This window comes from Pelobates fuscus, chromosome 1 (genome assembly GCF_036172605.1).
Source record: "Pelobates fuscus isolate aPelFus1 chromosome 1, aPelFus1.pri, whole genome shotgun sequence".
NCBI classification, from domain to species: Eukaryota; Metazoa; Chordata; class Amphibia; order Anura; family Pelobatidae; genus Pelobates; species Pelobates fuscus.
This window is the reverse complement of record NC_086317.1, coordinates 404930955-404945433: the sequence shown is the minus strand read 5'-3', so window position 1 is coordinate 404945433 and position 14479 is coordinate 404930955. Positions and strand designations below refer to the sequence as shown.

Here is a 14479-nt window from a genome sequence, read left to right as displayed (position 1 = left end):
TTCACACACAGTCACAGATAGCCACAGGCAGACATTCACACACAGTCACAGATAGCCACAGGCAGACATTCACACACAGTCACAGGCAGACATTCACACACAGTCACAGATAGTCACAGGCAGAGATTTACACACAGTCACAGATAGCCACAGGCAGACATTCACACACAGTCACAGATAGCCACAGGCAGACATTCACACACACAGTCACAGATAGCCACAGGCAGACATTCACACACACAGTCACAGATAGCCACAGGCAGACATTCACACACAGTCACAGATAGCCACAGGCAGACATTCACACACAGTCACAGATAGCCACAGGCAGACATTCACACACAGTCACAGGCAGACATTCACACACAGTCACACAGATAGCCACAGGCAGACATGCACACACAGTCACAGATAGCCACAGGCAGACATTCACACACAGTCACAGATAGCCACAGGCAGACATTCACACACAGTCACAGATAGCCACAGGCAGACATTCACACACAGTCACAGGCAGAGATTTAAACACACACACACACACACACACACACAGAGTCAAAGGGCAGACAGTCACAGTCACAGGCAGGGATTCACACACACAGTCACAGACAGTCAAAGGCAGGGATTCACACACACAGTCACAGACAGTCAAAGGCAGGGATTCACACACACAGTCACAGACAGTCAAAGGCAGGGATTCACACACACAGTCACAGACAGTCAAAGGCAGGGATTCACACACACAGTCAAAGACAGTCAAAGGCAGGGATTCACACACAGTCACAGACAGTCAAAAGCAGGGATTCACACACAGTCACAGACAGTCAAAAGCAGGGATTCACACACACAGTCACAGACAGTCAAAGGCAGGGATTCACACACACACACAGTCACAGACAGTCAAAGGCAGGGATTCACACACACAGTCACAGACAGTCAAAAGCAGGGATTCACACACACAGTCACAGACAGTCAAAAGCAGGGATTCACACACACAGTCACAGACAGTCAAAGGCAGGGATTCACACACACAGTCACAGACAGAAAAGGCAGGGATTCACACACACAGTCACAGACAGTCAAAGGCAGGGATTCACACACACACAGTCACAGACAGTCAAAGGCAGGGATTCACACACAGTCACAGACAGTCAAAGGCAGGGATTCACACACAGTCACAGACAGTCAAAGGCAGGGATTCAGACACACAGTCACAGACAGTCAAAGGCAGGGATTCACACACACAGTCACAGACAGTCACAGGCAGTGATTCTCACACACACAGTCACAGACAGTCACAAGCAGTTTCACACACACAGTCACAGACAGTCAAAGGCAGGGATTCCCACACACACAGTCACAGACAGTCAAAGGCAGGGATTCCCACACACACAGTCACAGACAGTCAAAGGCAGGGATTCACACACACAGTCACAGACAGTCACAAGCAGTTTCACACACACAGTCACTCAAAGTCAGGGATTCACACACACAGTCACAGAAAGTCAAAGGCAGGGATTCACACACACACAGTCACAGACAGTCAAAGGCAGGGATTCACACACACACAGTCACAGACAGTCAAAGGCAGTGATTCTCACACACACAGTCACAGACAGTCACAAGCAGTTTCACACACACACAGTCACAGACAGTCAAAGGCAGGGATTCACACACACACAGTCACAGACAGTCAAAGGCAGGGATTCACACACACAGTCACAGACAGTCAAAGGCAGGGATTCACACACACAGTCACAGACAGTCACAAGCAGTTTCACACACACAGTCACTCAAAGTCAGGGATTCACACACACAGTCACAGAAAGTCAAAGGCAGGGATTCACACACACACAGTCACAGACAGTCAAAGGCAGGGATTCACACACACACAGTCACAGACAGTCAAAGGCAGGGATTCACACACACAGTCACAGACAGTCAAAGGCAGGGATTCACACACACAGTCACAGACAGTCACAAGCAGTTTCACACACACAGTCACTCAAAGTCAGGGATTCACACACACAGTCACAGAAAGTCAAAGGCAGGGATTCACACACACACAGTCACAGACAGTCAAAGGCAGGGATTCACACACACACAGTCACAGACAGTCAAAGGCAGGGATTCACACACACACAGTCACAGACAGTCAAAGGCAGGGATTCACACACACAGTCACAGACAGTCACAGGCAGTGATTCTCACACACACAGTCACAGACAGTCACAAGCAGTTTCACACACACAGTCACAGACAGTCACAAGCAGTTTCACACACACAGTCACAGACAGTCAGAAGCAGGGATTCACACACACAGTCACAGACAGTCAAAGGCAGGGATTCACACACACAGTCACAGACAGAAAAGGCAGGGATTCACACACACAGTCACAGACAGTCAAAGGCAGGGATTCACACACACACAGTCAAAGGCAGGGATTCACACACAGTCACAGACAGTCAAAGGCAGGGATTCAGACACACAGTCACAGACAGTCAAAGGCAGGGATTCACACACACAGTCACAGACAGACACAGGCAGTGATTCTCACACACACAGTCACAGACAGTCCCAAGCAGTTTCACACACACAGTCACAGACAGTCAAAGGCAGGGATTCCCACACACACAGTCACAGACAGTCAAAGGCAGGGATTCACACACACAGTCACAGACAGTCACAAGCAGTTTCACACACACAGTCACTCAAAGTCAGGGATTCACACACACAGTCACAGAAAGTCAAAGGCAGGGATTCACACACACACAGTCACAGACAGTCAAAGGCAGGGATTCACACACACACAGTCACAGACAGTCAAAGGCAGGGATTCACACACACAGTCACAGACAGTCAAAGGCAGGGATTCACACACACAGTCACAGACAGTCACAAGCAGTTTCACACACACAGTCACTCAAAGTCAGGGATTCACACACACAGTCACAGAAAGTCAAAGGCAGGGATTCACACACACACAGTCACAGAAAGTCAAAGGCAGGGATTCACACACACACAGTCACAGACAGTCAAAGGCAGGGATTCACACACACACAGTCACAGACAGTCAAAGGCAGGGATTCACACACACACACACAGTCACAGAAAGTCAAAGGCAGGGATTCACACACACACAGTCACAGACAGTCAAAGGCAGGGATTCACACACACACAGTCACAGACAGTCAAAGGCAGGGATTCACACACACACAGTCACAGACAGTCAAAGGCAGGGATTCACACACGCACAGTCACAGACAGTCAAAGGCAGGGATTCACACACACACAGTCACAGACAGTCAAAGGCAGGGATTCACACACACACAGTCACAGACAGTCAAAGGCAGGGATTCACACACACACACAGTCACAGACAGTCAAAGGCAGGGATTCACACACACACACAGTCACAGACAGTCAAAGGCAGGGATTCACACACACACAGTCACAGACACTCAAAGGCAGGGATTCACACACACAGTCACAGACAGTCACAAGCAGTTTCACACACACAGTCACAGACAGTCACAAGCAGTTTCACACACACACATACACTCTCTCTCTCTCTTACTTACTGGTGGAGGAGTCCAGTCAGTGAGTCCCTGGTGTGTTGGAGTTGGGGGAGCAGGAACTCCTTCCTGCTTCCCCTCAGTGTGCTGCAGTGAAAGGCAGCAAATGGAGGCTGGCTGTAGCTCCGCCCCCGCATCCGGTTTGGCTCCGCCCCCACGGCTGAGTTGGCTCCACCCCCATTTCTCCGTGCAGTACTTCTGTACTGCTGAATTCCCAGCCCCTGCGTGTGTGAGCTGTGTGGCTCCCGGCGCCCTGTGCAGCCACACAGCTCACAGAGTCACAAGCCCTGGAGGCACCCCCCTACCTGGTGGCACCCGGGGCGGACCGCCCCCCCATTAGTACGCCACTGAATACAAAATAAAAAACTTTGTACAGGAATAACACACACCAACTTTACAAAATACACATGAGAAGTTCTTTGTTATAAGTTTGTGTGCCAAAACCCCCCAAAAATAAAATTTTACTCCAATATTTAGCAGAGGTTGGTGGTGAAATGGCTACGTAGAAAGTGTCAAAACAACCTTCGGTAAATAGCCTGTGGTGTCTAGTTTATATAAATATATACTTTTGTGTGGCAATTTTGTTTTCTTTTATGGCTATTAAGCTTACAAGACAAACATACCAAATTCTAAAATCGCTCCACATTAAAAAAGTTTATTTTACTCCTTGTGCTTTGTGACCTGTAACTACCAAAAAAACGTAAAATCCCAGACACATTATATATTCTGTAAATCAGAACTAAAATTAATTTATTTTTAATTACTTTCCTTAACCTGCACTAATTGTGCACACATTATTATTGCAAAAACTGTAAAATAAAATCAAAATGTTTCATTTTTTTGCATTTTTCTGTATTTTTGAATAATAAATAAGCATTTATATATATATATACATATACATATACATATATATATATATATACATATACATATACATATATATACATAAATGCTTATTTATTATTCAAAAATACAGAAAAATGCAAAAAAAAAGAAACATTTTGATTTTATTTTACAGTTTTTGCAATAATAATGTGTGCACAATTAGTGTATATATATATATATATATATATATATATATATATATATATATATATATATATATATATATGTTACATCAAATTAAAGCCCTTTCTGTCCTTTAAAAAACGGTATATAATATGCGTCGGTGCAATAAATTAGTAAAATGCAAATAGCAGTTGAACGCAAACAGCAAAAAATGCAAAAAATGCCGTTGTCATTAAGTGAAAGACAAGCTTCTGAAGCTCTGTCCTTAAGGGGTTAAACTTCCCAGATATACAGACCGTCCCAAAACATTTAAAGTCAAACTGGCATCTATAAGTATCAAAACATTACTTTCATAATTATTATTACAGTTTTACCAGCTAGAAAGATGACTTTCAAGATAAGAACACTGTTAAAGGTAAGTCAACTTTGTATGCGGAGTATGGTAGGTCAGGGCTCACCAGGGCTAAATTTTCACTCAAAACAAAAAGCCATCAGGTTCCGTACTCACACGAAAGAAGAATACAATAATTAGGTACGCAAAAAAGTTTATGTGATGATACAGCCCTGGCCTCTCTGGCACTGAAAGTAGACCAGTTCAGACCAAGTATCGCCTTTTTTATTGAAGTCAAATTTGCCTGACTCCTTGATATGACCTACGTATAATCTCATGCCAGCAACTTAAGCAGAACCCACTATGGACAATCTAGGCCTTTCTCTGATATTTCATTCATTTCTACAAGGCATTAGAGCATGGACGCTAAATCAACACTGAAGAGGAATAAAGTATTTTACTAATAGCTCCGGTTCTTCAGGTGCTATGAGTATTCTTCTCATAAATTCATGGATGGATCCATTTTTGTACATTAGAATATGTTCATACTGTAAATTAAATTCTTATGATGACAAAAATCATGATAATGATGATAATAATAAATTAATACACAGATTGTATCATTAGAGAAATATATAATGATTTTTATTTATGTAGAAGAATGCTTAAACTAATTGAAGTGTAATGTGTAGAAGCTTAGTAGCTACTTTCTTTGTACAAATGAAAATGTGAAGAGTTAATATCCATATCCTGAAGCCAGGCAGGAGAAAGAATAAAAGGTTATATTATTCAGTTTGCTGCCAAGATCCTGTTCAAACATTTTGGCTGCTGCTAAGTAGGGCTGTGCCTGCACGCTAGAACTAAATTGGTATAAAACCTCATGGAAAAAATTATAATTTGCATTTACAGACTAGAAAGGGATGGAACAAGGTCACTTGTTATGTTTGGAATCCAGAATAAACAACAACATGAATAAACAAGCCGGGCCAGGATTCCAGAAATACACAAAGTCAAACACAAGCCAAGGTCAATTTCAAAATATAAAGAGTGACTTACTCTAACACTCAACGTGTATCAAGGCAAAAACCATGCTAGGGCACTGAAAAAGGGCCCAAAAGTAGCATTATATAGGGTACACATGTTTTAAATTGGTCCATGTCATCTCTGCGAATACAAAATATGATATGATAAAGGGATCGCCTGTATAAAGTAGTCACTTAAAGGGTGGGTGTGACGTCATGACATTCAAACTAATAAAAGACAAGCATTCAGAGTCTGAGAAAATGCAGTTGAAGCAACAGCTGTATTATATTCAACCCATGTGAACCAGGAGGATTGCTTCTCGGTGCCGAATGATAAGTAATGTAATGCTATTTCCCTGTTTGGGTCCTGCGGCCATGTGTAGCGTTGGTGTGTGGCCCAACGAGAGGAGCAGCGGGAGAAAATGGATCAGGGAAGTCTGCTACATCTGATAGACCTAGTTTAATTTTTTCATACCTTCGTCTACCTCAGGCATGGAAGAATATCACAAACATGCAATGGCGTACAAACCGTGGTCGCAGGGGCCTAATACTCCGGGGGGCTGCCGTTCAAGGGGTCCATGGATTTCCAGGGGGCCCGGTCAGTGCTGGGCGCTTTAACATCACAACCGGGCCCCCTGTGATGACATCAGACAGAGCTGGAAAGTCACCCTCCTGCAAAAGGTAGGAAAAAGGAAACATTTTGTATGTGTGTGTGTGTGTCTCTGTATGTCTGTCGGGGTGCGTGTGTTTATATATGTGTGTGTGTGTCTGTATGTCTGTCGGGGGGGGTGTGGGTTTGTGTGTCTGTATGTATGTCTGTCGGGGGGTGTATGTGTGTGTCTGTCTGTCTGTGTCTCACAATCTCCAGCCAATCAGAGCATTGCCACGGGTTACCACGGCAACGCTCTGAATGGTGATCGCAAGACATTCACCATGTGGTCTGCAGCTGCAGACCGGAGAGCCCACCGGACCACCGGGGAATCGTCCAAAAAAAAAAAAAAAAAAAAAAGGTACATTTCAACCCCCCCCTCTCACACTATTTCACCCACTCTCAACCTGTCACCCCACTAACATTATGTCCCCCCCTCTTACCCTGTCACCCCCTTCATCCCCCCTCTAACTCTGTCACCCCCCCTCTCACTCCATGACCCCCTCTTACTCTGTCACCCACCCCATGACCCCCACACTATGTTACCCACATTACTCTGTCACCCACCCCATGACCCCCACACTATGTTACCCCCATTACTCTGTCACCTCACCCTGTCACTCCCCACACACTATGTTACCCCCCCTCACACTCTGTCACCCACCCCACACACTCTGTCACCCACCCCACACACTCTGTCACCCACCCCACACACTCTGTCACCCACCCCACACACTCTGTCACCCACCCCACACACTCTGTCACCCACCCCACACACTCTGTCACCGCCATGTTTTGTGGCCCTGGCCCACGTGGCAAACCGCCGGGGCTGCCGTTCAAGGGGTCCATGGATTTCCAGGGGGCCCGGTCAGTGCTGGGCGCTTTAACATCACCACCGGGCCCCCTGTGATGACATCAGACAGAGCTGGAAAGTCACCCTCCTGCAAAAGGTAGGAAAAAGGAAACATTGTGTATGTGTGTGTGTGTCTCTGTATGTCTGTCGGGGTTCGTGTGTTTATATATGTGTGTGTCTGTATGTATGTGTGTGTGTGTGTCTGTATGTCTGTCGGGGGGGTGTGGGTTTGTGTGTCTGTATGTATGTCTGTCGGGGGGTGTATGTGTGTGTCTGTCTGTCTGTGTCTCACAATCTCCAGCCAATCAGAGCATGGCCACGGGTTATCACGGCAACGCTCTGAATGGTGATCGCAAGACATTCACCATGTGGTCTGCAGCTGCAGACCGGAGAGCCCACCGGACCACCGGGGAATCGTCCAAAAAAAAAAAAAAAAGGTACATTTCAACCCCCCCCCTCTCACCCTGTCTCCCCACTTACACTTTCACCCCCTCTCAACCTGTCACCCCACTAACATTATGTCCCCCCTCTTACCCTGTCACCCCCTTCATCCCCCCTCTAACTCTGTCACCCCCCCTCTCACTCCATGACCCCCTCTTACTCTGTCACCCACCCCACACACTCTGTCACCCACCCCACACACTCTGTCACCGCCATGTTTTGCGGCCCTGGCCCACGTGGCAAACCGCCGGGGCTGCCGTTCAAGGGGTCCATGGATTTCCAGGGGGCCCGGTCAGTGCTGGGCGCTTTAACATCACAACCGGGCCCCCTGTGATGACATCAGACAGAGCTGGAAAGTCACCCTCCTGCAAAAGGTAGGAAAAAGGAAACATTTTGTATGTGTGTGTGTGTCTCTGTATGTCTGTCGGGGTGCGTGTGTTTATATATGTGTGTGTGTCTGTATGTCTGTCGGGGGGGTGTGGGTTTGTGTGTGTGTGTGTGTGTGTGTGTGTCTGTATGTCTGTCGGGGGGGTGTGGGTTTGTGTGTCTGTATGTATGTCTGTCGGGGGGTGTATGTGTGTGTGTGTCTGTCTGTCTGTCAGTGTCTCACAATCTCCAGCCAATCAGAGCATGGCCGCGGGTTACCACGGCAACGCTCTGAATGGTGATCGCAAGACATTCACCATGTGGTCTGCAGCTGCAGACCGGAGAGCCCACCGGACCACCGGGGAATCGTCCAAAAAAAAAAAAAGGTACATTTCAACCCCCCCTCTCACCCTGTCTCCCCACTTACACTATTTCACCCCCTCTCAACCTGTCACCCCCTTCATCCCCCCTCTAGCTCCATGACCCCCTCTTACTCTGTCACCCACCCCATGACCCCTACACTATGTTACCCCCATTATTCTGTCACCTCACCCTATCACTCCCCACACACTATGTTACCCCTTCTCTCACTCTGTCACCCACCCCACACACTCTGTCACCCACCCCACACACTCTGTCACCCACCCCACACACTCTGTCACCCACCCCACACACTCTGTCACCTCTCTTCTCACACAGTGACCTCTCCCTGCACACACTGACACTCCCCGATACACATTGTCACCCCCCTCGATACACATGGGCACCACTCTCCGCGCACACGGGCACCTCCTTCATACACACTGTCAACTCTCAAAACTCTGGCACCCCTATCCATACACTCTGGCACCCTCTTGCTCTTTTACACTCACCAACAATAACATATCAAACCTTAGAAACTTTTTGAAAGTCATAAATAAATTACAAACTCCCCCAATCCACTCCCAACTCTCCACTGTCAAAGTGAATAGCCAAACCTGGCAACTTCCCTTAGATATAGCAAATGCCATTAACACATTTTTGTCGGATGCTCCACCACCCTGATTGCCAAGCTAATAAATGACACACATCCTGAAACTACAAATGTGGATCAGGCCCCACTAAATTTGCAAAGACCCAATATAGTTCAGTTTTAGACCTGTACCTGCTAGGGAAACACCTTAATAAACTAAAAATTAAAAAACAGTCTGGACCTGATCAAATCCCAGCAATGCTGTTGAAGCTCAGTGCGCCGGCAATTGCTAAACCTGTCATAACCCTAATTAACGAATCCTTGTCTGGATATATACCCAAACTTTGGAAGACAGAGAGTAGTGCTTATCCATAAAAGTGGAGACACTACTTTGGTTTCGAACTATCGCCTAATATTGCTCCCAGTATTGTCAAAAATCTTAGAAAAATGCGTCCATACACAACTATGTGAGTATTACCAGCAATCTAACTATCTGACCCCTGATTAATTAGGTTTTTGCCCAAATCTCTCCACTACAACTTCCCTCTTAAAAAGTTTGCAATGACATCCAAACTGGCACGGAACAAGGAGACCTAACTGGAGCTATTTCCCTTGATTTTGCAAAGGCCTTTGATATAGTAGACCATGACATTCTACTGCACAATCTAAAAAAACTCAGGTGATCGTCCGCTAACCTAGTTTCGATCATATGTATCGGATCGCTCACAATATGTGTCCATTTCTGACAGCGACTCCCTCCCTCTCACAGTCACGTGTGGTGTTCCCCAAGGTTCTATTCTCGGCCACCTACTATTCACATTATTTATAAATGATCTGCCTAATGTCTGCAAATCCTCAAATGTACACATGTATGCAGACAACACAGTAATTTATGCAAGCAAATCCGATCTACTGCAGCTTGAGGCTGTGCTCCAAGACCAGTTCACAGAGGTAAAAAAGTAGATCGCAAAAAACAAACTATTCCTAAACACTGACAAAACTGTCACAATGATCTTTGGAACAGTACCTAAATTACACAATTCCCATCTATCCCTCAAAACAAATTTAAATAGTCCACTCTTTCAAATACTTGGGTATGTTGTTAGACCCCAATCTATCTTTTGGCTTCCACATAGAAAAACTTGCATCTAAACTTTATCCAAAACTAGGTGCCCTGTACAGAAACAAATTCTGCTTAAGCCCTGCAGTAAAGAAAAAGTTTGTACAGCAAATGCCAGTAATTAGTTATGGGGATGTAGTATATGCACCTGCACCGCAAACCCACCTTAATAAAATTGTATAACTCGTTCTGCCGCTTTGTGCTACAATGTAATTATATGACCCACCATTGTGACATGCTAAAAGAAGTAAACTGGCTGTCATGCTTGTGTTTAAAAGCTTTTCTGGGAAGCTCCCACCCTACCAGAGCAGAATGCTCTCCCCGGCTGTTCCCACTTACTATAACCTCCGATTCAGTACCAGCACTTTATTTAGTCTACCTCTACACAAAAAGAAAGAAGCCCAATTCTCCTTTTCCTACAGAGCATGGCAATTATGGAACGACCTCCAGCACAATTTCAAATCTTCCCCAGGCCTAAAATCCTTTAAGAGATTCCTCTCTACATACCTCAAAACAGAATGCACCTGTCATGGTTGATTATATACACTGCTCAAAAAAAATAAAGGGAACACTTAAACAACACAATGTAACTCCAAGTCAATCACACTTCTGTGAAATCAAACTGTCCACTTGGGAAGCAACGCTGAGTGACAATCAATTTAACATGCTGTTGTGCAAATGGGATAGACAACAGGTGGAAATTATAGGCAATTAGCAAAACACCCCCAATAAAGGAGTGGTTCTGCAGGTGGAGACCACAGACCCTTTCTCAGTTCCTATGCTTCCTGGCGGATGTTTTGTTTTTGTATTTTATTGTACCCTATTGTATCGATGAAATGTTTTGTGGACCCAGGACGAAAACGAGAAAATCTCAATGTATCTTTCCTGGTAAAATATTTTATAAATAAATAAATAAAAGGCAGTGCAAGCAGCACATGAATGCTGTGGGCAATTTAGGTAATATGTAAATGCTGTGGTCAATTTAATTAATATGTGAATCCTATGAAAAGCATAGTGTTACGGTTACCCCCAGGCTAGCTGGAAGCTGGACCGCTTGGATAGTCTGGATCCCAAATGCAGAGAGAGAGAGAGAGAGAGAGAGGCCGCTTCAGCTAGTCAACCAGAAGAATCCTGTAAATGTAGAACAATCCCACTAGCTATAGTACAGCTAGGATACTCTATTCCCCACAAAACGAGTTGAGGCTGCGATTTGAAGGTCAAGCAAGAACTGGCTTTAATGGCACACAGGTATCGGTATTTATGCAAAATCTCAGGTCCAGGGACAACCCCCTCTGGACCTGATGGGATACAGAGACAATACAAGTGAACAACCAATAAGAATGAAATGTATCGTTTGAATTTGTTACCGCCCAGCTTGGAGATAATGAATCCAACAGTTATGACAATACAATTATCTCCAAGCGCCCAAAATACCACGTTTTATTGCCACATAAAAAACAGGTTAAAAATACATAACTTCAACATTTTCAGATATAATTCGTGTCTCCCACTAATCATTCTGTAGCCCCGGTCTGGGCGAAATAGTTAACCGAAGAGCGCCCAAAATCCATGAACTATACGCTTGGTTTCCTCGTTACAAAGTCCGTTCGTATCTTTCGTCCCGAGCTTGAGATGGCAGCAATGTTTTTAAGTGAGTCAATAGGCAGCAGGACCTCGACATCAAACTCATGGAACGAGTAACGACCAGAGTTGGGTGCGAATCCCCGCTCTATTACTGGATGTTTCAGTTGTTCGGGAGACAAACATAGACCGCCGTGAAGGGGGTACTTAACCTGCGGTTAACCGCAACGTTCTAATTGAGGCCACACGCCAGGCTGTAGGTGGTCCCTGTTCGTGACCCTTTCGGTAGTTTGAGTATCGGGAGATGAGGCACGAACGGTAATGCCCTGAGGCCGTCAATTAAGTTGCGGTTAACCGCAGACCGCAACTCTCTGGGCGATCAATTGGAGACACACTCCCCTCGCAGGGTGGTCGGCCGTTCGGTTGTTAGAAAGGTGACCGGGGTTAAGTGGCGGCACACGCCAGGGACCGGGTGGTCCGTTGTTCGTTTAACGAATAGGTGAAAGTAATCCGTTCGTGAGTTGGGCACAAAATTAGAGTACCGATGCCAAAACATAGCAAGGAAACAACATATCGCTTGTCTGTAGGGATTTTGCAACAGATAGCTCTCACTGTCTTCTTCTCTACGTCAAGCTTTCCCTATATGTCTTCCCAAATCTCTCCCTGTCTTTTTCCTGCTGTTCCTCTTTCTTGCCTTCCCTCAACACCACCCTACATTTCTGGGCCTCAGAGAAAGGGTATATAGAATGCAGCATGTAGGCCACAAAATGCTAGTACCATATTGGTGGCTGATTTAGGCAGCAATATCTAAAGGGGATGGCATTTGTAACCCTATTTAGGGCGAAAAGTCCACTGGGCCCAATTCACAACAGGTAGAGTGGAAAAATGCTGCCCCACCTCTGTCACCTAGGTCTCAAGTAGCCATGAGAACCCCATACAGACGTTCTCTATCTTCACCTTAGGGCCTTAAGATAGAGTGTTAAACACTAGAGACATTTACAATTTAACTGAATACAGCCTCAAAGTGAAATTATTGCTTTCTGCAAGTAATACGCATAATAAAGAAAATACAAAAATGATTCCTTAACTCCTTGTCTTTATAACATTCCATGCAGGTACCTATCAATATCTGACCCATCAGATGAGTATCGCTGAAGTGAAAACTGTTGTCAGAGGAAGAACTGGTGCAGTTCCACATTCTATCACACTCCTAGTATCATACACGATAGCAGCCTCTTGACCAAAAAGATACTGACAGCTTGTAAAGCAATATTGGTCTCCTCTGTTGCTTCCTGGTAACAAATATGCTAAAATACTGTTCCTACCTCTATCTTTTATGCATTTACAACGTTCATGTTAAATGGACAGTGTACAACTAAGCAAATAACATACAAAGCTAAAGAAGTCCTTAAAATACAAATTGTATCTGTTATTGCACCACAGTACGGGGCAGGTGAACTTCCATTTTAATGGCCATTTGCATAGTCCAAAAAATCTCCTACTATTTAAATGGGCATTGGGATAGGGTGCAGCTGCTGCCCAAGAGTAGTGGGAGTTTAAGCACTGGGCTTCATTATGTGTGTTTATATTTGATTACAGAGCTATGGCAGTCTACTACTGGGAAGGATCAGAGCTACAATTTTTAGTTTGCAGATGAAAGAGGCCATCAGCCTTTCAACAGCACCAGGCACAGATATAGCCACAGTTACAACAAATAATGTACAACTTACAGGCTTGAGAACTCTCCAGACCTCGTCCAGGATCTTTGGTGTGTTTGGTACTGAACACACTAACAGGGTGCAGACCACCACATCCATAGAGGCATCGGGCACTGGGCTCATGTTGTCTGCAGAAGCCACCACAAAACCTTCAAACTTCAGATGGTCACTTTCGGCTTGGCTTTTGCTCAAATATGATTGGAAATTTGGGTTCAGGTCGAGGCAGGTTATTTTGCAGCCATTTGGGTAGAATTTGAAGTTGGCCCCTGTGCCGCAGCCGATTTCTAGCAGATTGATCTCCTTCGAAGCATTTTCAAAGTCAGAAAGGTTGCTGAAGAGATCCCTTTTAATGCCCTCCATAGATTTATTATACATTTTGGTTAATCTGAATAGAAGGGCAGGGAATACTTTCTTAATGATTTTATCCCAAATTCCTAGAAAGTTAAGTACGTAAATAGGAAATGCGAGAAGGTATAGGATCAGCTGGAAGGTTAAAATAAAGAGCGACATGGTTTAGAGACCAAGATGACTTGTGCTTTCAGCAATCAGTCCGACTGGTTACTGTTCTGCTGGAAGCTTTGGAATCCTAAACACATCTCTGTGTAGGATACGCCCACAGTGTAACCAATACGACAGCTGAATAACTGTTAGAGTCCCAGAGTGCTAAAAGATAAAAAAAAAAAAAAAATACAGTGCTTCTTTGTGTGTAGAATGTTCATGTTAAAAGACATGTAATTTAAGTTAAAATGTCCAGTAACAGAAGTCAACATTTCCAGACTGTATATAAACAAGTAACCCTTTGTTGACTCTAGTTGCATTGAAACTGTCTATTTAATTACAGTTTTCTTCCAAAACAGGCGCT

The 14479-nt window shown here is 44.9% G+C and overlaps 1 protein-coding gene across 1 annotated transcript in view; it reads right to left on the bottom strand.

The window, feature by feature from the left end:
• Window positions 1–14194, bottom strand: part of LOC134596741 (thiol S-methyltransferase TMT1A-like) — a 24607-nt gene extending 10413 nt beyond the window's left edge. The window contains exon 1 of the mRNA XM_063444788.1: window positions 13630–14194. Within this exon, the coding sequence (XP_063300858.1) occupies window positions 13630–14127 (498 nt within the window). The 5' untranslated portion in view covers window positions 14128–14194. The remainder of the gene's footprint in view (window positions 1–13629) is intronic.
• Window positions 14195–14479: the final 285 nt, after the last annotated feature.